Source organism: Gymnoscopelus braueri, assembly GCF_963280865.1.
Source record: "Gymnoscopelus braueri genome assembly, chromosome: 18".
NCBI classification, from domain to species: domain Eukaryota; kingdom Metazoa; phylum Chordata; class Actinopteri; order Myctophiformes; family Myctophidae; genus Gymnoscopelus; species Gymnoscopelus braueri.
Window position 1 is genome coordinate 21,801,167 of NC_137618.1, and position 25,067 is coordinate 21,826,233.

General features: G+C 41.7%; 2 protein-coding genes across 2 annotated transcripts in view; one reads left to right on the forward strand and one right to left on the reverse strand.

The window, feature by feature from the left end:
• The window catches only part of srpx (sushi-repeat containing protein X-linked), a gene marked incomplete at its 5' end in the record, with an annotated part of 18,231 nt that extends 12,645 nt beyond the window's left edge, over positions 1-5,586 (reverse strand). Inside the window, 2 exon segments of the mRNA XM_080412665.1 lie at positions 5,461-5,566; positions 5,569-5,586. Of these exon segments, the coding sequence (XP_080268791.1) occupies positions 5,461-5,566; positions 5,569-5,586 (124 nt within the window).
• A 14,560-nt stretch (positions 5,587-20,146) lies between these two features.
• On the forward strand, positions 20,147-24,648 carry otc (ornithine transcarbamylase). The gene is made up of 10 exons (XM_080457243.1): positions 20,147-20,334; positions 20,662-20,800; positions 20,886-20,967; positions 21,763-21,850; positions 22,100-22,253; positions 22,330-22,452; positions 23,233-23,286; positions 23,565-23,714; positions 24,071-24,208; positions 24,341-24,648. Exons 1-10 carry the CDS (start codon positions 20,246-20,248, stop codon positions 24,395-24,397), a joined length of 1,074 nt encoding a protein of 357 aa, XP_080313369.1. The 5' UTR covers positions 20,147-20,245; the 3' UTR covers positions 24,398-24,648.
• The last annotated feature ends 419 nt before the right edge of the window (positions 24,649-25,067 follow it).

Consider the following 25,067-nt stretch of genomic DNA (forward strand, 5'->3'; position numbering starts at 1 on the left):
CAAAACAACATAAAAAGAGACAGAGTTGGCAGAGCAAAGCATTAGCAAACCTTTCATCCAAAATGAACAGAGAGGATCTCATGGACAAGATGGAGACAGAGGATAAAGCTCAAAAAGATGCTTTCCTTTCCAGCTGGTCTTGCAAAAATGAATCTGTTTCATAACAATGATTCTGATTCACTTTGTTCAATCCAGTGGTCTCCCTGTAATCACACTTGTGTTCATTGGAACTAGGAGTAAAGGTGTTTTGAAACATGCACAGCACTGTACTTTTAAGTCTGTTTCAAGCTGCTGTCTCCTGTTGCTGAGGAGTTATAACCATAACTTATACTTACTGTGCACTGCTGTCTGTGCCAACAGTGTTACACTTTGTAGTCCAAAAACCCAGAAGTGAATTAGCATGGGTCCCATCTTCACCAGATTTCCAATGTCTTTTCTTCCCATAGGGTTTTTGATTCAGAAAATAAGGTCTGTGGTTGACATCCGGGAGTTTCAGGTTTTGTGCTATAACAATATATACTAATACAGTAGATTATCCACATGGCTTGAAGTTCAAAAATCATAAAACTTGTGATTTGTAGAAGATTATCTTCTTGAACAAAAACATTGTTTTGCAAACAAGCTTATTTTCAGGATGTATCCAAAACCCAAAGCTAAATATTTCATTGGAAATCTGCAATGGAATTCCATGGCGGAGGTAACTTCTGGGTTGGCCTACAAAACATGATCCCTGTAACACTATATTGGGTTGTCCTTTGGTCAGCAAACTTCCTTTTGACAATGTAAACAGCAGAATAACCTACATTATTGAAATGCTAAAAACTGAAGTCCTGAAATTGAAGTCTTTGGTGGGGATTTCAGGGAGAGGATGAAATAGGAGGCTTGTGGATGGGTGATTCAATTCTCCCAGATGTTTGGGGAATTGTGATGAGTAGTGAGAATTCACTTGGAGGAAGGGATAGGGGAGAGACTGAGGGGCAGGAAGTATGGTAGTGGAATCAGGAAATGGGCAATGAAGGAGTTAAGGGGGGGAGGAGATTTGTATTGGCCCCAGGATGTTAGCTATGAAACCCCAGTGTGAATGTGTCCTCTGTTCAGCATCCATGATGGGCACAAGAGAGGAGTGTTCCAGTTCCACTACTACGAATGGCCACAACTCCTGGCGTCACAAACATCAGACACCAGGGTGTAACTCCAGGGTTTAATGTTCCCAATTCTCATCTTCTTCAATCTTCATCATCATCTTCTTTAAAAAAAATAAAAGATGTCTAGCTTAGATGCCACAAATCAACACACACACAAACACCCCCCCCCCCCCACACACACACACACACACACATAAAACAGTTGAGGTTTTAGCAGTTGAGTTACACAGCATGGTTTCTACTGAGCAAAACCACGTAATAGTGAGTCAGATTTAGCCGTCTAAGGGGAAAACCTTGCATCCCTGGCATTCAAGACAGCCTCCATAGAGGAAATGGGGGAAAGATATGGAAAACTAATTACAGGTGTGTGTGTGTGTGTGTGTGTGTGTGTGTGTGTGTGTGTGTGTGTGTGTGTGTGTGTGTGTGTGTGTGTGTGTGTGTGTGTGTGTGTGTGTGTGCATGTTTGAGTTCATGCATTCATGTGTTCATGAGTCAGAGAGAGAAATAGACAGTAGACACTGTCTGTGATATACTGTAATATTGTACAAACTATATGTATAGAGAGAGAGAGAGAGAGAGAGAGAGAGAGAGAGAGAGAGAGAGAGAGAGAGAGAGAGAGAGAGAGAGGTAGGTGGAGGGCGAGAGAGATTTTTTATTCATCCCCTGAAGTTCAACATTTCTTACAACCAATCTATGCCAGCACATTAATCAGCCAAATAAAAAGGTGACACATGTTTCTTTGCATGCAGGCAGGTTAATAATGGCTGCAGGCTACATATGCTGGGATAACTGCACACACAAGTTGGCACTGTCCAACACTTTAATCTAAATGCAGAGTAATTATTAGAGGACATCTGCCCTGGGCATGACCAGTAATAGCATTGACTATTAGCAGATTTTCAAAGTTGTGTAATGAAAACAAAACAAATCAAAACAAAACAACAACATCGCCTACAGTGAACAGATTCCAGCTAATCTGAACATACTTAAATTTCTCCTCAATCTACAGCCACAGAAGAAATATGGAGAGCCATATTTCCACAGAGACCGAGCAGAGTATAAGCAGGTTAGCTACCCCTCCACAGGTAGGTTCTACAATGTCGAGCACCAAATTAGACTACCACTTTCAAACCCATATCTCCTCTCACACAAAACACGATGACTTTAAAAAGCTGTCAAGTAACAACCATATCCAGAAGTGCAGGGATGTAACTGGGTCGACATTCGACAACATAACATATTCCAATAGTAAACATAACCAAACAGCACAAGATTTCCTCCTGTCCCTTTATGTGTTCACCTTTGATTTCCAGCTAAGCTCGGCCAGATCCAAGACCAAACTAATATGAATGAACTGCATGTTAATCTACATCAGTATTTTCCCCTCAGATAAATCTGTCAACATGCTGAGGTGTGTCCTCTGAGAGAGTAAAATACATTTGAATGTTAATGGGGTAGGCAGGAATGACGCCCACCTACTAACTAACTTCTGGGGGTGAATCAGTGTAAAGTTAGCAATGGCTGATATTCCTGTAATAGGAATTTCCATCACAAAAAAAGCTAGTTATGAACAATGAGGGAATATACTGTAACTACGAGTAATTACAGCATAGGAAATACCTCCTTCTATTCAACATCACATAATTACAGAGCAAGTTGTATGATTCTTTTTGTAACACAATGATAATGATGATGATTATTGAATAATTATCTTTTTTGCATACAAGCATGCCTACCATTATGTTCCTTAACCAATTGTGTCTGGATACACTCTGGTCATGACTTCTCCATCATTCTCTCTCTCTCTCTCTCTCTCTCTCTCTCTCTCTCTCTCTCTCTCTCTCTCTCTCTCTCTCTCTCTCTCTCTCTCTCTCTCTCTCTCTCTCTCTCTCTCTCTCTCTCTCTCTCTCTCTCTCTCTCTCTCTCTCTCTCGTTCTATCAGTGGCGCACTCCTGCAGAAAAATTAAAGTAACTGTTCTCCAGTGATATGGGGCTTACTGGCAGTTATTTCCCTTGGTTACATCACACAGTGTTGGAGTGACCTACACAGACCCACATCGTTACGAGAAACCATGGAAACTATCACCAGTCTTTCACTGTGTAAGCAGGAATGCAGTCCACAGACCAAGCAGTAAAGCACTGAACCCAAAGGTTTCCAGTTCAAAAAGTGGCTCTCTGTGGAGTACCTACTTCAAAAGCCCACTACTAGCTGATTTTATGGTCTCCAAAAAGCACATAACCATGTTAAATTACAGGTATACCTGGATCTCAAGCATTTCATTCAGCTGCCACCCACTTCTTTAGGCATGCACACACAGAAATGATAATGGTCTAATTGACCCCCTGAACAAACACAGAAGTAACTCCTTGTGAATACCGTACGCACGAACGCACACACACACACACACACACACACACACACACACACACACACACACACACACACACACACACACACACACACACCCACCCACCCCAATGACCAGTCAGTTTGACAAGCTGTGTTTACCCCGTCAGCATAAATCTACCTAGCGGCTTGTTTTCATGTTTCAGCCTGTATGATCATACAACCATAGTGAGCCACACTCCACCACTCTACAAGGAATATGCTTGTACATGTGTGCGCGCGCGCGCGCACACACACACACACACACACACACACACACACACACACACACACACACACACACACACACACACACACACACACACACACACACACACACACACACACACACACACACACACACACACACACACACACACACACACAGATGGAATTATGTGCTGCAGACATATCCAAACATCCCTGTCCCATCTTTGAAGTCATTTCAGCCTCATACTGCTTTCCAATGGCTGCGTTTCAACAAAGGCAACAGTCCCTGTTTATCTTTGAATTAATCCATCTGGAGAACCTGTGTGGATGTTTTCCATGTGTTGGATATTAGGCTACTTTCCGCCCTCAGAACATTTTCCTGTAAGTAGGCTTAAATTCATAATATCATTAATTAGATAGATAGATACATACATATCTTTGGGGGTCCTTGGAGTGAAAACATGTTTAAGAGAGCAAGAGAGAGAGAGAGAGAGAGAGAGAGAGAGAGATAGCAGGAGGGGGAGAAAGACCATGTTGGAGGAGGGTAGCCTACAATTGTTTACGTTTCAATATTTACTCAGCATCCATGCACATAAAGTATCTAAGGCAAACTAAGAGAGGTTTTAAGTCACACAGATTGTGATTTTCAAAACGACTTGATATGAGTCATGACTTCACTGTACATTTATCTCAAGTTTGTACAATAAAGTAGCTATCTGCAGTAGCCAGGCCTATAACTATTAACACAGTGAGGTTTTAATTCACACAGATCCAAGTTTGAGATATTCAAAACGACTTAATTGGCTGTATTTATCTCAAGTTTGAACAAGTGGCTCATGTGTAACTAAAAATTATCTGACTGGAGTGAAAAACTCGCTGGCCTCACTGGTTACTCGTTTTTCATTCATACTATTGACAGAGGTCTCTGCAGAGCGAGAACGTCCCCCAGATGCACACTGCAACAGTGGTGTAAAGTAACTACTGTAAGTACATTTACTCAAGTACTGTACTTAATACATTTTTTAGGTAATTTTACTTTAAAGGAGTATTTCCAAATTTCAGTACTTTTACTTCTACTCCACATCTCAGAGGCAAATATTACACTTTTACTCCACTACAATTATTTGAAAAATGTAGTTACTAGTTACTTTGTAGATTTTAGATTATAATTACAAAACATACACTAACCACTGCAGCTCTATATTTAGGCTATTTTCGAAAGATGTTTATACATTTTGAACATTCTGCATAATGAGTAGCCTACTTTTACTTTTGTTACTTTAAGTATATTTTGATGCCAACACTTTGTACTTTTTGTACTCAAGTAAATTCTGAATACCAGACTTTTATTTGTAACAGAGTATTTCTACATTGAGGTATTGACACTTTTACTCAAGTAAAAAATGTGAGTACTTCTCCCCCCACCGCACTGCACTCCCCCCGCTTTCAGCCCCCTCCACGTAAACAGAAATGTGGTTCACCAAAATGTAGCGGTAAAGTAATCACAAGAAACTTCAACGTGTAACATAAAAAAAAGAAGAAAGTGGTATGTACACACTTACCAGCTGATAAAAATAAAAGTAAGCCTTATAGGCTGGAGCAAGTTTGACCAACAGATATTTATAAATTCTAAACGAACAGATAAAAACAAATCGATTTTGTTTTTTCATTATTCTGGACTCAAGGATGGTTAATCGTCAAAGAGTTTGCCAATCCTACCTTCATACCCAGAGCAGAAGCAAATCTGGACAAGCACGAGCAGCAGCGGCCAGATGTCCATATTCAGACGCGGGACGCTCTTCAACATCTGAAAGTAGAGCCTACACAGGAAAACTTCCAACGCATTCCTACTTTCCAAAGGCCCGCCTCTTGCTGCAGCAGAAACACGAGAGAGAATATTCCTCCTAATAGACTAGAGCAGGGGTCTTCAACGTTTTTCAGGCCAAGGACCCCTTAGCTGAGAGAGAGATGAAGCAGCAAGGAACGGTTCCTTTAGCCCCCCCCCCCTACATTGGATAAATTGTGATGCAGATTACACTTTTTCATAGATTTCATAGATAGTTTCATAGACTTGTTTGACAGCACCGTCAGTGTATGTGTTGTAGTCGTGTTAAAGTGTATTTTTGTACACCGCCAGGCCGAAGGGATGGCCGAGACAATGTTTTGCATCCTGTCCGTCCGTGTGTCCGTCTGTGATCAGCTAATCTCCGGCACAGTTGGCTTGATCATAGTGAAACTGTGCACAGACTGCGCACACACACAAATGTTTCACATGGGCCTGTTATAGCGCCACCAGGAGGCAGATTTTTGCAAAACACATATTCAGGACTCCTTCAGATTTTGTCCAAACATCATGCAAATCGGTAACCTACACAGTATCTCTATAGTCGTTAAACTAACCAGGTCTTTCAGATTTGTCATATTCCATCCTGATTGGGATTGGCGTCTAAAGTTTGCAGGAGTGCTTCGTTTTGAACAAAATGCTTCAAATAATGATTACAGCGTGCGATTTCCATGAAATTTTGCATGCACATTCCCACTGGGCCCAGGAAAAAAATCAAATCAGCCTCATGGTGGCGCTATAACAGGCCGATTTGTGTTTTTACCTATAACTGCACCTACTGTATCTGTGTAAAACTTTGTATGCACAATCCCTAGCCTAGAGGTTTATGAAAAACCTTTGCCCTGCATTTTTCACATCTGCCTATTATAGCGCCACTAGTTTATCGAAAAAAACTCATTTTTCAATATTACTCCTTCAGATTGTATCCACATTTCACGCAAATCGGTACAGATGATCTCTGTAGTCATGTGATCAAGACCAATCTGTTTGATTTTTCAAATTCCACCCTGATTGGCTAAGATTGACATCTAAAGTTTCCAGGAGCTGCAAATCATGAACGCGGCGTCCGATTGCGGTGAAACCTTACATGCACATTGGCACTACTTTGAGGAACAAATGCCACCCTTTTAACATTGCCAAATTATAGCGTCACCAGGAGGCCGATTTTTGCACACAAATTATATTACTTCTACAAATTTTGTCCAAACATCACGCAAATCGGTGCACATTATCTCTATAGTCAAGTTATCAAGACAGATCTGCTTTATTTTTCATCATTCCATCCTGATTGGCGATTTACGAACATTGCTGGCCCTACCGTAACCTACCTGACCTGGCGGAGACCTGTGCTCCGAGGGGCACTTTTTCTTGTCAGACATTTAACCACTTAAACCGTCAATACTTAGTAGTCTTTGCTGAAAATAGAGGATCTACAAGCTCACAATGCCTCGCAGCGTTGTGAGCTTGTAGATCTGCCCCCTTTTGTAACTCTGAGGACGCCCTGGGGGTCCCGGACATCCTTTTGAAGACCCATGGACTCGAGCAAGGGTTCCCAAACTTTTCAGGCTGTGACCCCCCAAAATAACAATATTTGAACTGGGGAGCCCCCACCCTGACAAGCACTTGGAATTGTAGGCATTACATTTAATTTGACTCGGTTCCACAGATAAACCTTGTGAAAAATCTACAAGCACTGCAAGGCGTTGTGAGCTTGTAGATTGGCTATTTTCACAATGTTTGCATCAGGATTTTTGTTCCCTTTCTTTCCTACCATATTTCAATCATTCTCATGCACGCACTATACACAGCGGCCTAGGTGTGAATTCTAACCTAAGATTGATCGACCTATAACACGACCTATAACATTCACATTAGGCCTAGTAACAGTAGGCTTTTAGTGCATGTTCTGTTCGGGACTATAGTCTCCGCATGAGGTGTCTAAAGCGCTCAATGTCTTTTAGGAAACAGGAAAGGGATGTGTGGGGTAAAATGAGCCAAGCATCTCTCAATCTACAATTAGCCTACATACCTAAGTGTTCAAACAACATCCATGCTGGTCCTTGCTGGAACAGAAAACGGACACACACTATCAGGTCAAAAGGGGCATATGAGCTGATAACAGTTTACTGTCTGTGTTGTGCAAAGCTTTTGGACTGTGAAGCTTAACATTTGTTTTATCTCTGCTCACCTGAGTCTGCTGGCTTGGGCTGCAACTTTGATGTGGTGGTAGGCTACATGTTTGGCATTTGTGGATTAAGTGTGCCTCTCTTCCTTTGTGTTTTGTTTTGTCCTGTTCTGTTCAACTGTTGTCAAAGAGCTTACCGTTACCAAGTGATGTGTACATGGTGATCTGTTTATGTGTTGTACAGAATTACATTCAGGTTTGAACATTTTATGTTGACTATTCTTCCAGTAGCTATACAATCTGGGAACCTATTCTCCCCCTTTGTTTTTGCCTCTGGGGCACCACCTCCTTTTTTGTATAGAAACAGGAACTCGGTTCTCTCCCTGGCAACACCGAGTTGCCAGGTTCTGGGAGAGAAACAAGCAACCAGCGTTAGCTCGTTCGGCATTAGCATTAGCCTCTCAGGAACTTTCAGTGCATGTTTGAGTATCATGAGACTCTACAATGAGTAGTAGTAGAGAAAAAAATTACTTTGCATCGGTTATAATAGACGAATTTCACTTAGGCACGCGCTCCCATTATGCCAACGGAGGGGGTCGAAAAAATGACGACACGGGACTCTCTGAAATAACTCAACGTCCCTTTCAAGGATGGTGAGTGATAAGCGACACATCAAAGATAACACTTAAAATGTCCGGATTTCTCCTTTAAGCCTGAAGAGCTGAAAATAGCTGATCTTCTAACTTACAGGATGCCAGCTCACTGGCCTTGTGGTTATAAGCACAGATATAGAAACCTAGATACCTCATTGGCCTCTGCAGTTCATTGGAGCGACATGCTTGGTATGGTGGCCACCATATTTCCGGGGGGAACGGGCACTGGCCAATCACAGCGTGTTGACTACTGGCCAACCACAGCGCGTCTTTTCCAGGACTTGTCAGAATCTAATTGTCCCGCCCCCACCTGCGTCTGATTGGCCTACTGAACGCCCCCTTCTGTGACGCACACGGAAATTTCCAGCTGCCCCCCAGAAGCATAGAGGAAGCGGAAGTGCGTCCGAGATGCCGACGCTTCAGAGCCAGAGGAGGCGTCTACCTTTATATGTCTATGGTTATAAGTGTCTGCCCTGAGATTGGGAGGTCAAGGTTCAATCCCCCAGCCGGGTCATACCAAAGAGTATAAAATGGGACCCAAATCAAATGCCACCTGCTTGGCACTTAGCATCAAGGGTTTGATTGGGAGGGTAAATCCCTGCGACATACTAGCGTCATGTCCAGGGGGTGTACTTTGTATCAAGCCGCCTCATGCTAGAGATGGGAATCTGTATTCTGTATCCTGTATCCTTTGCCCTCTACATGTTGTGACAGCCCCTTGGCCTTAGATCTATGTCTGAGTTCCTTGAGCTCCCCTCATTAGTGGGGAATCCTGCACACCTGTGTGGGGTGATTGCTCACCCTATATAATGGGGCCTGAGCCTTCACTCTGTCCCTCCTCTTGGTTTGGTTTGGTTGTTTTGGCTCTTTGAGTTGGTTGTTTGCTTTGAATTCTCATACATTCATACACTTGCACACATCACTGATATATTGATAACCTACTTTACTAAGTTGATTCCAATTACTTTATTTACTATTTCTTTTTCTAAATAAATTTACTTCTTATTGAAACTGATGTCATGTGTGGTCTCCACTTTGTCTACCTTTATTCTTAGTCATGACAATGTTGGTCGATCTGCCTGTCTGTATGTCTGAAGAAGTTGACAAATGGTATTTAGCTGAGGCTGTTAATTAAAATACCTATAAGAAGCTGAAAGATGAGAAGAAGTTCTCTTAACTTCTGCTCATCTTTCAGCTTATTTGATCATTATTATTATGATTATCAAATAATAGTGTTGCCAGATCTTAACCAGCCTTACGTATGTACCCGGGATCCCGAGCTGAGTTGGGCAGCCTAAACTTGTGGGCTTTAACCCTCAATTTACCTCTTCCTTGCTGTGCGCTTGGGTCACACCACACACGAGTCCTAACAAGTCCATGTGCAAATGTGCCAGATTAATACAGGCGTCATTAATCATGAATCCAAAAACAGAACAGCATGTACAGCATGTGTGCGTGGTAATGTAGCCTGATGGCTGCCGGCACAAAGGACTGACCAAATTACTTTGTTTTGTGTGCCAGGGGCTGATGAGTCTGTGGTCAAAGGTCATTATAGAGGGGTGGGAGGGGTTAATCAGGAAGGCTTCCAGTTACTCAGCTTCTTATAACCTCTGCAGGTTTACTTTGAACTTGCACTGGGGTGGAGTGGAGAGGTTTCCCTCTAATTAACATGAGAAGGTTTAATACCTATCATTTTATCACATTTAACCTTTACTGGTGTGGAGATGGTCTCTTTTGGTTTACTTTTCAACGGAATTGATTTCAATTTCAATGGCTTACATAAGTTTGAACTTTGACAGGTATAGACCGTATGCTTATTTCACTCCCGGTACCTGCTTTCGAGCCTTGATTGGAGTTTTGACCTCAACTGTTCCACTGTGGATGTCTGCATGTTTGTTGTCTTCCTGTTTAACATTTTCTCTGGACTTGAGACATAGATTTAATCATATATTTTGATGATATATGTTCCTCATCTGCTGATGGCAAACTTGCAGGAGCAATTACATTTTTTAAATAAAAAATGTTATCCTACGATTTTGTAACCCATTTTTTCACCCAGTGCCAATTGCCTATGTAATCCTGGGCGCTACTCTCCCTCTGCCAGCCTAGGGAGAGCCCAGAACTGAGCTCATGCCTCCTTCAATAGACCATATTCACACGGCGGCCATATTGGAATTTAACATTGAAAGTGCCGCCACCCGGGGTGGCTACTTTCATTGACTTCATAGAAACATGGCCGCCGTGTGAATATGGTCTATGCATGAGGAGCAAGCAAGCCACTTCTTATCACAGGGGGGAGTTTCCCCGGTTGGACGCAGCGCGTGGAAGGAACACGTTACTCCAACCAGTTCCTTTCCCTTCCCCTCCCTCAGGCGCCCCGGCTGACCAGGGGTAGGCAGTATAGAGACCAGGATTACTGCATGTTTTTTTGTGAGGGTACCTACCCTAGGGGACACGTGGAGAACATGCAAACTCCACACAGAAAGGCCCTTTTGCCAACCCCACCTAGGGTAAGGTGAGGAGCAATTTTTATTGATTTAACCAAAGCTTGCTTATCGATATAACAAGCTAAACACAGCTTAAGCAATGCAGATTAGCAATTCATTAATATTAACAAATGCCAGCATGGTGGGCAGATATAACATAACAGGCATAAAAGCAGATGTTGGTGGGAGGATGAGGCACCCATGTCATAACATAACAATGTGGTGATTTCATTCTTCCATCTGTGCTGGCGGAAAAAACATGGTTAATTAGGAGGGTGAGATGTTAGGCTAAATCTTCATTAGAAGGTGATATATAAAATAAGACTGGTTTAATATAGATTTGCAGTGACATTTATTCATAAAATGCACAATTTCAGAATCTCACATGCTATAATCCCTTTCACACATACCAACATGCACCTGTGACTAAATCGTTTATTTTATTCACTTTTAGGTAACGCCTTACTGTCTTTCCTATTATGTGTACTAGACTGGCTTACTAGCATGTGCATGTGACTTTGTGCATGTCATTCATCCTTGGCCTTATATGTTCTGAGAATGTGATAATTATTATTATAGAATCAAGACATTGATGGCCTGGTATTTATTGTTATAAGTATACCTTGTAACTATGACACAAGCTCCCCCTTTTGACTGGGGTAACCAGTCCTACACAGACGGCGGAAAAAGGAGTTTCTTCGCAAAAAATGGTGTTTCTTCAAAATGCGTTTCGCAGGACTTTTTGATGAGTGGTTTGCTATCACTTCCCAAGTTCCCATGCTCTGGATTCTGGCCGGCCACAGTGCTCCTCAGAGCGGACACAGGCGGCATTCGCTGGCCGGTGCTTGCAGTTCAACGCGTTTCGGCTTAAAATGGCTAAAGCGCCCGATGGGTCGTAACGGCTCATGGATCTGGGCTAGCGAGGTGCATCCAAAGTTGCCTGGCTCGAGTCTTTCCGTTGCTCCCCGGCCAGCCTGGGCGCAAAATAACGCCTCCCTCGGAGGTCGAGGGACCGCCCTGTGTTCAGACTATCAGTACCACAGTTATACTGTTCTTGTTTGTGTATGAGGATGGTCTGCATGGTCACTCTTTCGGCAGAGAACTAGGCTACTTGACCCCAGACCCGTATTTATACAATTGGCTAGGGGCTGGAAAGCCAAGTGGGAAGGTCAGGGCGCCTGTTCAGCGGGGTGCGGAATTGAGAGGAATAGCATGTTCCTCCGCATGGCGTAAGACCTCCCAGTGAAACTCCACACTGTCAAGTGAAAAGAAATGCCTGCGACTTGTATCAAAGGAGAAGTTCCTGTCTACACCCTCACCCTCCCAAATGACCAACTGTATGGGTTAGCAGTGACATTGTAAAGTGGGAATTGGCATAACGAATAAAATGGGAGAAAGGGGGAAAACATTTAAGAAATGCACGTCTCTGAGTTTCACATCCTAATTGATCCATAATTCGTCAACAACACTCACGTTATACTTAAGGGGCGTGTTGTTGTATGATAACATGAACAAAATAGGAGACTCCTTCACAGCATTCTTAAATGGGGGCTATGGAAATAACGATGAAATGTGGCAACAATCCTGCAATTGAGGCATTCTACTGTAAGTGGGTTGTGTAAGGGTTAAATGTGCACACACGTTCGTTTATTGGCAGGAGTGATCCTATGCTCTTAACCGGCTCTCAAATTTATTACACACTTTCTGGGAAAAGCAAACGTATGACAGATAGAAAGTGGAGCAAACAAAAAGAAGTGAGCTTAGTTCAAATTCATGGTCCAACATTTCACTTCACTGTTTTACCAAGTGGAAAATGCCTCCACGCACGCACACAAACACACGCACGCACACGCACACGCACGCACACACACACACACACACACACACACACACACACACACACACACACACACACACACACACACACACACACACACACACACACACACACGCCAATATGCTGAGTTATGCACATTTTGGTGGAAAAGTCAGTGAGTCTTCAACGTTGCTGCTTTCTACCCTGGAATGCACATACTGTACACTGTACAGCATACAGACCCAGGCTCAAGTACTGGAGTGACTCACGAGTCACGACATGAGCTACAGGATGCATTTTCCTAACCTAAACATCAAAATGTGAGTTTTAATGTTCAGGAGATTTGGTTGTGTATCAAAGAAAAGCCATAAACAGTGATGATGATAAATGAAATCACTAGCCTAAGTGATTGTTAGACATGAGTGATGAGAAGACCAGTGGGACTGGTGGTCCTCTTTGGTGACATTTGAGATGATGTTCTGTCACTTAAATGTGTTTTGGCTGTTGCCTGTGGGTGTAGCAAGTGTGTAGCAGTTGTCCTAGTCTAGTGGATAAAGGGATCACATTTAGCTATGGATTTGGGTGACAGAAAGGGAGATGATACTTCTGGTTTAGATTTAGAGAAGGCTGTGGAAAATACCTTACTCTTACATCTGAAACTAGATAACTGAGAGTGGTCAGAGCAGGCGGGCTTATGGATTTGGGGGACAAAGTAGAATAGCCAGATTTGGGTAGAGATTTTTGGAAGAGTGTTGGCGTAAGGCTTCCCTTTGATAGTGGTTTGGGGGATGGTGAAAGGGAAGTCACATCCATTAATGCCACTGTAGGGTTTGGGATGTTTCGAGACATTGGCAAAGAGGAGTTGATGAAACCAGATATCAGGAGTTCTGAACACATCTCCAAAAAGATCCGCAGAACTTTCCAGAAAAAAATTACAATCTCTCAAATCGTCATCAAGCGGAATGCCATGCCCTCCTCCATCATTCTGTCTATCTAGAAGAGCATGTGCTGACAATGTTATGAGGTTGTGCGTGCCGTGAATATGAAAAGGCACATGAAAGGGATATAATTGGGTACTAGCCAGCACTCCGAAGTCCTTCTGTGTACACACTGAGGAAGACTTGACGCCGAAACACGTCCGTGTTTGCTGTGTCTGTCCGTGCGCATATGAATTAAAAGTACCAGAAGGACTTCGGAGTGCTGGCTATTACTTTCTTACTGTGAATCTACGTGAGCCGTGCACCCGGCAAACTGCTTTACATACAGAATGAGAGTGCTTGTTTTTGTTTTCTAATTTAATTAGGTACTGTCATTACATCATTATGGTACAGCCAGAGTGACTGTATGGAAATACATTTTGGACTGGGAACACATCAAAAAGTAGTGTGGCATGTTGTCATCACTAGGACAAACATGACATTACAATGTTGTAGCCTAAAGGCCAATTCATAGTCTAGACATAGCATACATCACTTGCAAATACTCAAAAATACTACAATAAAAATATTTATAAGTAATGAGAACAGCAGTGGTGTCCTGAAAAGGAATCCATTACATTTCGACAAACTCTGGAAAATTGTGATTTTACAAACGGGCAGTTTGAAATTGATCGAGACAATGTTGAAGGGGCGCCGATGTGGTTAAAGCGTGTAGTAGCCTACCACATAGGATCTGATGCCTGACAGCAAGTCGATTCCCGAGCCCGGCGGGCCTTTGCTGCATGTCACTCCCTGACTCTCTCTCCCTGTTTCCTGTCTCTCTTCACTGTGTACTACCAATAAAGGCAAAAAAGCCCCCAAAATATCAAAAAATACTATGTTGAAATCATTAAGCCATAATACGACTGCACAGCGGAAATGCAAATGACTGTGTATAGTTCATAAGAGGACAGTGGGCAGTACAAGCTGGAGAGACAGGACTCAGAAGCATTGTAATTGGCTAGTAGTATTCCATTAAGCCAGATGGACAGCTTGCGCCTGATTGGCTAGTTCTGGTCCATAACCTTTTAAGTTCCTCAGTCTGCCAAGAGACATCGCATAGCATTAGATATCAAATATGTATGAAATATGTATGAATTCAATGTGTGGGAATGGAGTGTATTAAAAAAGGAAGCATATATAACTGACATGGAGACAGGACTCAATTCCTGTTCAGCAGCCTGAAGGCCTGTCTGCGGAAACTGTCCCGTTATTTTGTTCATTCAGCAGTTGATGCAGCAGTATCGCCTAGCAGCATGAACAGATTGCTGGGTTGGTAAGTGTCTTCAACTTGAGGGTTTGCAAATGCCTGCACCAGGATAAACTCTCTCATGACAAACCTTTACTGGAGAGCACCTATGTACTGTCCGCACAGAACACAGAGAGGCCTGGTGGCTTGATCAATGAGTTCGGGATCCCATTCCCCTCACACATCCATGTTTCCGTAAGGCAAATCATTCCCTAGTTTCACGGTGGAATTGTATAGGCGCCTGCCTGCTGCTGTGCTAGTGATGAATGGAATCTCTCCAGCAATATATCCAAATGGAGCAGGTAGGTGCATTGAAAAACTCTAATGTCCAAAACGGTTTACCTATCATATGTGTGTGCAGTGTGCAGCTAACTATGTAGAAAAGTAAAAAAAAAAATACTGATTGTTGGAACATTATTTCATGACGTATTTGTTACTGATGTTTCTTTAAAAAAAACAATAAAGTGTGTTTATAAAAAAATTAAAAATAAAATAACTGCAAAACCTTTGAGAACTCATATGATAGCGTCCATCCCCTAAAGCACAGTGTTTGAAACAAACCTGTGTTAGTCTACTGTATGATCTGAAACAACTACAACTTGCAATTTGCAAATACTCATACGGTAAACTTGGACATAATAAAAAAAAAAATTGTTATCAATTGTTTTTATTATCATATCAGCAATATAATTATGTTTAAATTAATACATTTGCAACAAAAACAAGATACAAACACATACACTTGAAAAACATAATAATTTTATGAAAACATTTAAACTTCCATGATCAATCAAGCGAAATGTTAAAACACAAGGACACCTTTTTCCTACTGTAAGGTATACTGTAGTAGATAATGAGCTACACAACCTAAGTTTCATCAAACGAGCCATCCTCCAGCTCCAAGTTGGTAAAATAACGTGGTCTCTACAGCCAGTTGTGAAATGAGTGTGCAGGGACTGTTACTTATAATAGGTTGTAGCTCGTTGTCTACTTTACTACGGTTAGGTAGGAAAGAGGCATCATTTGTGAGCACAGAAGTTTGTGAATATACTTCAATGTTACAAACTCTACTAATAATAAGAAAAACTGCTGAATGAATGTACAGCTTCAACTGTTTCAGAGATACCGGTATACAGCAGATTTCAGTATCTCTTACTCCAAACTGCTCACGTAGGCTCCCCTCTCCTCGAGTCGAAGAAACATCATCAACACACCCACTTGCTGTGAATTTGATGGAAAATGACCTGCTCTGCCCTGACACATGCGAATGGGGCTCAATCATCACACTGATGTACTAGGGAGTTGGCAGTGTCAAGTCTGTAGCATGTCTGACTCAGGTCCTACTGAGTCAGACATTTGTGCTCTCACAGCCACTTTCTCTCTCTCTCTCTCTCTCTCTCACTCACTCACTCACTCACTCACTCACACACACACACACACACACACACACACACACACACACGCGCGCGCACGCACACGCACACGCACACGCACACGCACACGCACACGCACATGCACATGCACATGCACATGCACATGCACAAGCAATTGCAATTGCAATATCTCTGCCTGCCTCTCGGAGATAATAAAAAAGTTGTAGGCTACTGTGGCTTAGACAGTGCCTCTGCAAGAAGACAGCAGTATAAGAGAAGACTGCCCCCAAGTAGAGGAAAAGATTCACTACAATCATCCGGGAATTCAGGCCTGAAGTTAAATGATGAAAAAGAAGGACATAAACATCAAAAACCTGAAGTTGAGCCGGTGCTGAGCGAAGAACAGCATTAAATTAAACAACAAACAAACAAAATAAACGCTCACACACCATTGGGCTTTTAAAAACGTATTTATTGCACCAACTAAGTGCTGGGATAGCACTTACAATGGGTGCTATAAAGACATTTTTCAAATGAAGCCCAACAGTGTGCGAGTGTTCTTTTGTTCCAAAAACTGTTTGATTTTCCCATCGCTGTCATGTTTGAAATGTGAGTAAGCAGAGCAGATACTAACTATTTCTATGTACTTAAACTCCAAGTTTCTCTGAAGACACACACACACACACACACACACACACACACACACACACACACACACACACACACACACACACACACACACACACACACACACACACACACACACACACACACACACACACACACACACACACACACACACACACACACACACACACACACACACACTTACTTAATTAATTATTGATCCACCCACAGGACACTTGGGTGACACGATCTAGATGTGTGTGTTACCTGTGGTAAATGTTGAGTGATGGTAGTCCCAGGAGGCCCACAACACAGACTGTCCTACACTCACTTCTCTGGGATCTGATGCAAAGCTCTCTTCCCCCAGACCAATTTGTCCCAATTATCTTGCAAAACACATTCTGTGGAAAACCATGGATGCCATTACCAAGCATATACAATTGTGTGCATTCATGCACAGAAGAATGTGTGTAGATTTTAGCATGATGACATCTACAGGTGACATTATAACATTGCTTGTCACCACCCCAACTTATCAAAGCAGCTATGGTGTTGCAATGCCTTATGCCTGCCAGGGAGCCAATCAGACATAGGTAAGGTGGGTCTATCCCATAACATTGGTGGAATTCATAATAACGCATCCAGTGGGAAAGGCCCGTTGACAATCGTGTGATCTCTTCCACAGACTGCCAGTTTAACTTTATCTGACTTCAAGGCTGTAAGGCTGAAGAGGAAACAAAGATATTCTTGGAAAAAAATAATAAACACTGACAGAAATGTTTCTCTATTCCACTTACTGACCTTTCACAGAGCTAGGCTTGTTGGCGGTGACAGATATACAGAGACAGAAATAGGACCAGTTTCTTTCTTTTTTTTTACCACACTACCCTGATTGAAAATAAAGTTCCTCTGACAGGTCCACCAAAAAGGCATCAAGCGAGCACCTTCTATAACATTAAGAAGAAAATGTTAAAATGACATCATGTCTACCCCACCTGGCCTTTATCATGAATTTGATCTCTATGCTCATACAGTACCTTACACATTTCACCATTTACCTGACAGAAAGATGATTATGAATGAATGAAACACTGGCGGTGACCCCAGCCACCCCAGCATTTGAATGAATGAAACGTCAGAAAGGGGCTTAAAACCACCCGGAGGGAGGAAGGAAAGGGAAATGTGTACACTTGGATACAAATGGATTTACGCAGGTTATTCACGTTGCCACGTGAAGAAGTTGACCTCACGTTAAGTAAAGTTATTCGTTTTTTTCCTCCCCGATCATAGTAACCCCTCCTGTGACACTCGCGAAACTGCCTCTCATATAAGCGGACCGCTTTAAATAACTCCTAAACACCTGTATTAAGACATGGTTCTGTGGCGTGCAACGTCAAATATTAGACTCACAATCCCAACGCCCTGGGATCGAATCTCTCTCCTGCTGTTGTTTTTCTATCTAATGTAAAAAACATCGCAAATTATTCTATTAGGTTTAGGAATAGTTTCTGTTGCCCCCAGCGAAGTGGACCACTCGGCCCACTTGGTGAGAACAGCCCCTAATATTAAGTTAGTAAGTAGTTAGGCAAAAAACATATACAACATCGGCGGTGCGCCGTCTCTAGTGGACTTGAGTAAAGAGAGGCGTACATGCGTAGGAAAGCGAGTTGCCGTGCCGAACGTTGCGAAGTCCACTAGAGCCGACTCAGCGCCGTTTGAGTTATGTACCGATAGGGACAGAATCGTAAATTATCGCCCCCCCCCCAGACAATGCCAGCGCCAAGCACTATTTTCCACCATGGAGGAAAGACGGCCAGTGCTACCTTTTGGAATGGCGAAGCAGTTTGGGCCAAGGGGCGTTGCCAAGTTACTACGATCGGGGAGAAAAAAAAACACACGTCCGGCCCAAGCCCCCAGAACCGAGAGGTAGCAGTGAAGCGCATTGGACATGGTGGCCGTTCATAGGTAGGCCTACTGTATTACGGCTGGGACCAGACATATGAACGAGCGAATACTGTTTCGACCAATGGGCTCGACTCATGAGCTTGCGCACAAGCTTGCGCACGGGATTGCGCATGGAGGTGACACTACTGCGCATGCGAGATGACGCGCTAAGTGACGCAAAGCGCGTCATAGGCCCCAAATAGGCCCCGCCAGTCACATTTCCTAACCCGGAAGAAGGGGTGAAAGGAGAGTACTATTAACCTGGCTCCGCCAGATGAAAGAAGCTTGCAACATCTGGCAGGTCAGGCTAGAGTTATGCGCTGGGTGAGCAACTCCATACAAGTGAATGGGTGGGGATTTCCGGTGCCCTCTCTATTATTTTTAACTCTATGGTCCCGCCCCTATTAAATGTATGTTATTTTCGACACCATCATACTACGAAGTATGAATCGGGCTTAACCAGTGGTGGACAAAGTACTCAAATTTTTTACGTAAGTGAAATGATCAATACTGCAATGTACTAGAAATACTCTGTTACAAGTAAAAGTCTGGAATTCAAAATTCCAGACTTTTTGCTTGAGTAAAACTTGAGTAAAAGTATAAAAGTATCAGTATCAAAATATACTTCAAGTACAAAAGTAAAAGTAGGCTACTCATTATGCAGAATGTCCCATTTCACAAGTTTTCAAATGTATAAAATAAAATGTATCAAATATGCAAGGTTATGACTTTTACAGGGGCCAGTTTAGAATTGCAGCCTCCTGAAGGTATTCTTTTAGGGCAGTTTTGAAAGTGAGTAGGGTTTTACACTCCTTCACTACTTTTGGTAGGGCATTCCACATTTTTGTTGCATAGCAGGAGAACAAATTCAACCCCTTGTTTGTGCCAAATCTGGGTTGGACGTGATCAGTGGAGCTTGTAGAGACCGGCTATTTTCAAATGGCCGAAATTAATATAGGGCTGAAGTGTTTAATGTAACCTATGTTTTGTAATAATAATACAAATCTACAAAGTAACAAGTAACTAAAGTTTTCAAATAATTGTAATGGAGTAAAAGTATTTAGTTTTTATTTTTTATATATTATGTGGAGTAGCCTAGAAGTAGAAAAAAGTAAAAGTACTGAGTAAAGTAAAAAAAATACCTCAAAATTGTACTTAAGTACAGTACTTGAGTAAATGTACTTTGTTACTTTACACCACTGGATTTAACCCTCCCCCAGCCACGCACCGCTTTTGGCCCCCGCTTGGCCGCTTCTCCACACTGCAGTGTCTGGTCTCCCTCACTGCTGCTGCGGCATGCTGTCAGTGTCTGGTCGTGTGCTGCTGAAAGAGTTTTATTTCTTTCCAAAGACTTAACAAACAAACCTTTTACGAACAGTTTTGCCCTCTGGAATATCAGTATTGAGTCGTAATGTCAACCAAATTATTCACTGTTGTAAGCAGCAGTCCCGCTTTGAAGTGTTTGAAAACTTTACAAAACATTCCCACGAGGGGTTTTGGGTAAGTCTAGTCCAGCTACAATCAGAACGCGTCTTTTGGTGACGTTACCATGAGCAATTTGAACGTTACCATTATGAACACGAATGTGGCTACGATAAGACACCATTCTTGTTATATTTCTTCTGGCTCCCAGGAGAGGAGATTGCGGATTACTAGCCTTGGATCAAGACATAGATGTATTTAATCGAGTCTGGCTTTTACTTTCGTATCTATGATCTAGATATGCAAATGTCAAATCGATATACATCTATGATAGTCTTGATCCAAGGCTAGCAGATTACCATTCTTTGAAATAATGAATGCATTTTGTTTGTGACACGTTGACAGCATTGGAGTCGCATTGCTTGGTTCAGTCAATTTAAAGGGTCGCAGTTTTCTCACATTAAAAGATTACAATTCAGATGAAATCAAGACTCTCCTGTCGGTCTCAGCGGATCTAAAACATCGGATCAAGCATGAAAAGCAGGTAGTTATAGCGCCCATGTCCAAGGCATTTTAACAAAGGAGACAAAATAATTGTCAAGTTAATGTAACTGTCATGTCTATTTCAGTATCTCCCTCTTCTTCAAGGAAAGTCAATTGCCATGATATTTGAGAAGAGGAGCACCAGAACAAGAATGTCCACTGAAACAGGTGTCCGTTTGTGTCATGATTTGATCTAATTGCATGCTTAGTCTAGTAAAACATCAGTAATCGTGAACTTGTTACGTAGGCTACGCTAATTAACAAGGCACAGTGGGCTATTACATTAGTTCTAATTTGTAGAGCAGATGACCTACTGAACTTGCTTTGTGATTTGAGATGTGAGATTGCATTTTTAAATATAGCCTATGCTGCCACGTTAGTAGCTGACCCATGCCATGTGTTTAGTGGCCCAGAAATGATACAGGATACAAAAGAACTGCTGAAAAGCCTTTGTCTGTGCCTTACAAAAAGGCACACTGTCTGTCTCTAAACAACTTTCTATTCTGTTATTTGTTTTCCTCCTTCAAACAATCAGTTTGTAAGTTATTTTCATGAACAATGCATGGCCTTCTAGTTATTTCATAGATTTAGGTAAAAAATAAAAATAAATGTATAGTTGTTGATTTAACAATCATTTTATTTATATATATATATCATATATATATATATATATATATATATATATATATATATATATATATATATATATATATATATAACAAGCTTCCTTTCCACAGGCTACCAAAAGAATATTGAGTCCTTGCACTTGTTCAAATGAGCTTTGGAAAACTTTCTATCGTGACAAAGAAAGGGATATCGAAACATTGATACATGGACATTTACATCTATTGCAAACATTTGAACAAGTGTGTAGACTCAATTTTATTCCATTGTTTCTGCTCAGCCAACCATATTTTATGTTTCTTAACAAGCCCTTGTGTTAACCTGTGATAACGTTCACAGGTTTTGCTCTGCTGGGTGGGCACCCCTGTTTCCTCACATCCCAGGACATCCACCTGGGGGTGAATGAGAGTAGCACCGATACAGCTAGGTGAATCTGTTCATCTAGTAAAATCCTATTATAAATGTGCAAAATCTCTGTCCGTGTGCAATAGTTCACGTTTTTCGAGAACTGTCTGAACGACGACTTCAAACTCTGCTAGAGCGCCGCAGACCCGAGGGAGTGCGGTTCTGTTTGTTGAATACTTTATGTGTATTCTATGCATGTTCATTTATCTGCAACTTACAGGGTGTACACTCTCAGAGTTCAATTAACACTGAGGATTTACTGTATATGCAGGGTTCTTTCTGGACTCTGTGACATTGTCTTGGCAAGAGTGTACAGCCACTCCACACTGGAGGAGCTAGATAGAGAGGCCTCCATCCCCATCATTAATGGCCTGTCTGACCTTTACCACCCAATCCAGATCCTGGCCGACTTCCTCACCTTACAGGTACAGACACACCCATTTTATGATATGCAACTTGGAATGCCTTTCTGCTTGCTAAACTACTATCATATCATTGTAGGAGCATTATGGTTCCCTCAGCGGACTAACAGTAAGCTGGATTGGAGATGGAAATAATGTCCTCCACTCCTTCATGATGACTGCTGCCAAGCTGGGAGTTCATCTTCGGATTGCCACGCCCAAGGTCTACTACTTTTCCATTAGACTACTGGCATGTACGCTACAGAACTACAGTATAACAGATTCATGTTAATAACTGCTGTAAATGACTCATTGTTGATTGATTGTATATTTTATCATTATATTAACTGATGATAGACTATACATATATATTATCCATATACCCACTAGCTGGCTGACACTGTATATATCGTATATCAGCCTCACATCTATCTGTCTACCTGTCAATCTACCAATCTCTTATCTATTGATCTCCGGTGACATTAATTGTTTCATCTGTTTGTGACCCTATTTGTGCCCTTATTTTTTGTAAACCGTAGTTCTCTAATACTAAATGAAAAAAATACATACTGCAACTAATAATAATTTAGTCCCCACACACTTTGGGGTCTTTTTTGCCACAGTATACATTTATCACTATACATGAAATTTGTTCTCTGCATTTACCCAGCCTAACTATTAGGAGCAGTCTGATTCCCAGACAGCCTCTCTACCCATTCAGCTACAGCCACCCTGTACATAGTATGAAGACACAATGTAAAAGTATCTCATCTCCCTGGTTACAGTACTATTATCTAGACTAGAGAGCCTCCTAGTGTCACCAACACCTGCTGCTAACGTCTCACCAGCCACCTTAAAGGGATATTTCACTTTCAAAAAAACTTTGGGTCATTTTATCTTCTACTCAGGCAGGAACACTGATGATGTGTGCAATTTGTGCATCCGTTTTATTAACTATGTGTGTGATGGAGTTTGTTGAGAAATGTACTGTACTTGTTTTCAGGGATATGAGCCAGATGGAAGTGTTATTCAAGAGGCACAGAGACTTTCCAAGCAGGTGAGTGTTTCCACAATTATAATAATATTCAACTGTAAAAACGAGGCTTGTCATGTATAAAATATGAAGTACAGTAAAAGATAAATGGCACTTAAAACTACGCTTGTCATGTATACAATATGAAGTGCAGTAAAAGATAAATGTAAGAAGCTATTTTAAACAATTTTTTGGTGGAAAAAGACATTGGTTTTCATTTTAACAGGCTGTGTGTGTATGGAAATAGCATGTTTTGAATCAAAGCAGCTTGATATCATTTTTGTCTCCACATATTGATTTAGCATGGCACAGAGCTAGTGATGACCTCTGACCCAATGGAGGCGGCCCACGGGAGTGATGTCCTGGTCACTGACACCTGGGTGAGCATGGGACAGGAGGAAGAGAAGAAAAAGAGGCTCAAAGACTTCCATGGATACCAGATTACTATGCAGGTAGGTGAAATGTTATGGGCCAGGAAGGTGCAACACAGCATCTACGGTTGGTTTATAGTCGCACTCGCATACAGTTTGTAGCGGCATTATAGACTGTGAAATTATTGTAATTTAAGCTTCTCAGCTGTGTCTGTAACAATAAACCGAGGATACGATTTTATTTTTAAAGGGTAAAATAGTATTAATAAAAAGTAAGAGTAATAAAGAAGAGAGCCATACAAATAGACAATATCTTCAATCTTGTACAGTCTGTTATCCACCTCTCTCTCTCTCTGTGTCTCTGTGTGTGTGTGTCTATATCCAACTATCATTGTTATGAATAGGTAGTTTAACTGTTGCCTGAATGCTCCCTACAGACAGGAAGCGTGGCCAAACCAGACTGGACCTTCCTGCACTGTCTGCCCCGGAAACAGGAAGAGGTGGATGACCAGGTTTTTTACTCAAAACGCTCCCTCGTCTTCCCTGAGGCTGAGAACAGGAAATGGACCATTATGGTGGGTAACCTAATATAACCTAATATATTGTAGATGCATTACATCGGTTTGATCCCATTTTAATCTGTCAGAACAGTCTGAGTCTATATATGGTTGTCAGTTTTATCCAGTGTGTTTATTCTCTTCTTTCAGGGACTGATGGTGTCTCTGCTGACTGATTATACTCCACAGAGGCCAATTAAGTTTTAAATTAAGTATCCCCAGCCCCTGTCAAATACCAAGTCTCACAGCTTTGTTGGAGATTTTGAGCAAGTGTACACTGTTTTATAACATGGATGCACCTACTATACTATGTAATAATCTGCCAAATCTTAGGGTATTAAGTTATAAATGTGTAAAGTGTACACAAATGTGCCTCAGTCACACCATGCTCTCTGCATTCAGCTACAGCTGAGGGTTGTAAGTGATGGCACAATATGCTAACATTGTGTCCTCGTGCAATCCTGAAGAAACATTGGAATTATTAATTGCAATAAAATGTTTGTGTATAAATCTTAATGGTGCTGAAACATTTCTTTAATTCATTGATTCAAACTTTTATAAGACGAAAATCATTGAGGTTTCCCTTATTTTGCAATGATGTCAAGAGTTACATAGAGTTCAAACAAAATATACAGTTAAACAAATCAAAGAGGACAGTACTCAGTGAAAACAATTGCACACTGAGGTGACAGGATTTGAGACATCAGTTTGAATGGTCCAGGGTAGTTGTTGATCAAGACAATTCCATGTGTTTGAAATGGGGGCAGATTTTCCAAATTCCAAATAAACCTGCAGGACTTGGAAGCATGAGACAGTTAGTTGAGCAAGTTTGTTAAGTTCCTGTGGTCCAGTCCGTCCTAGATGTTATATATCATAA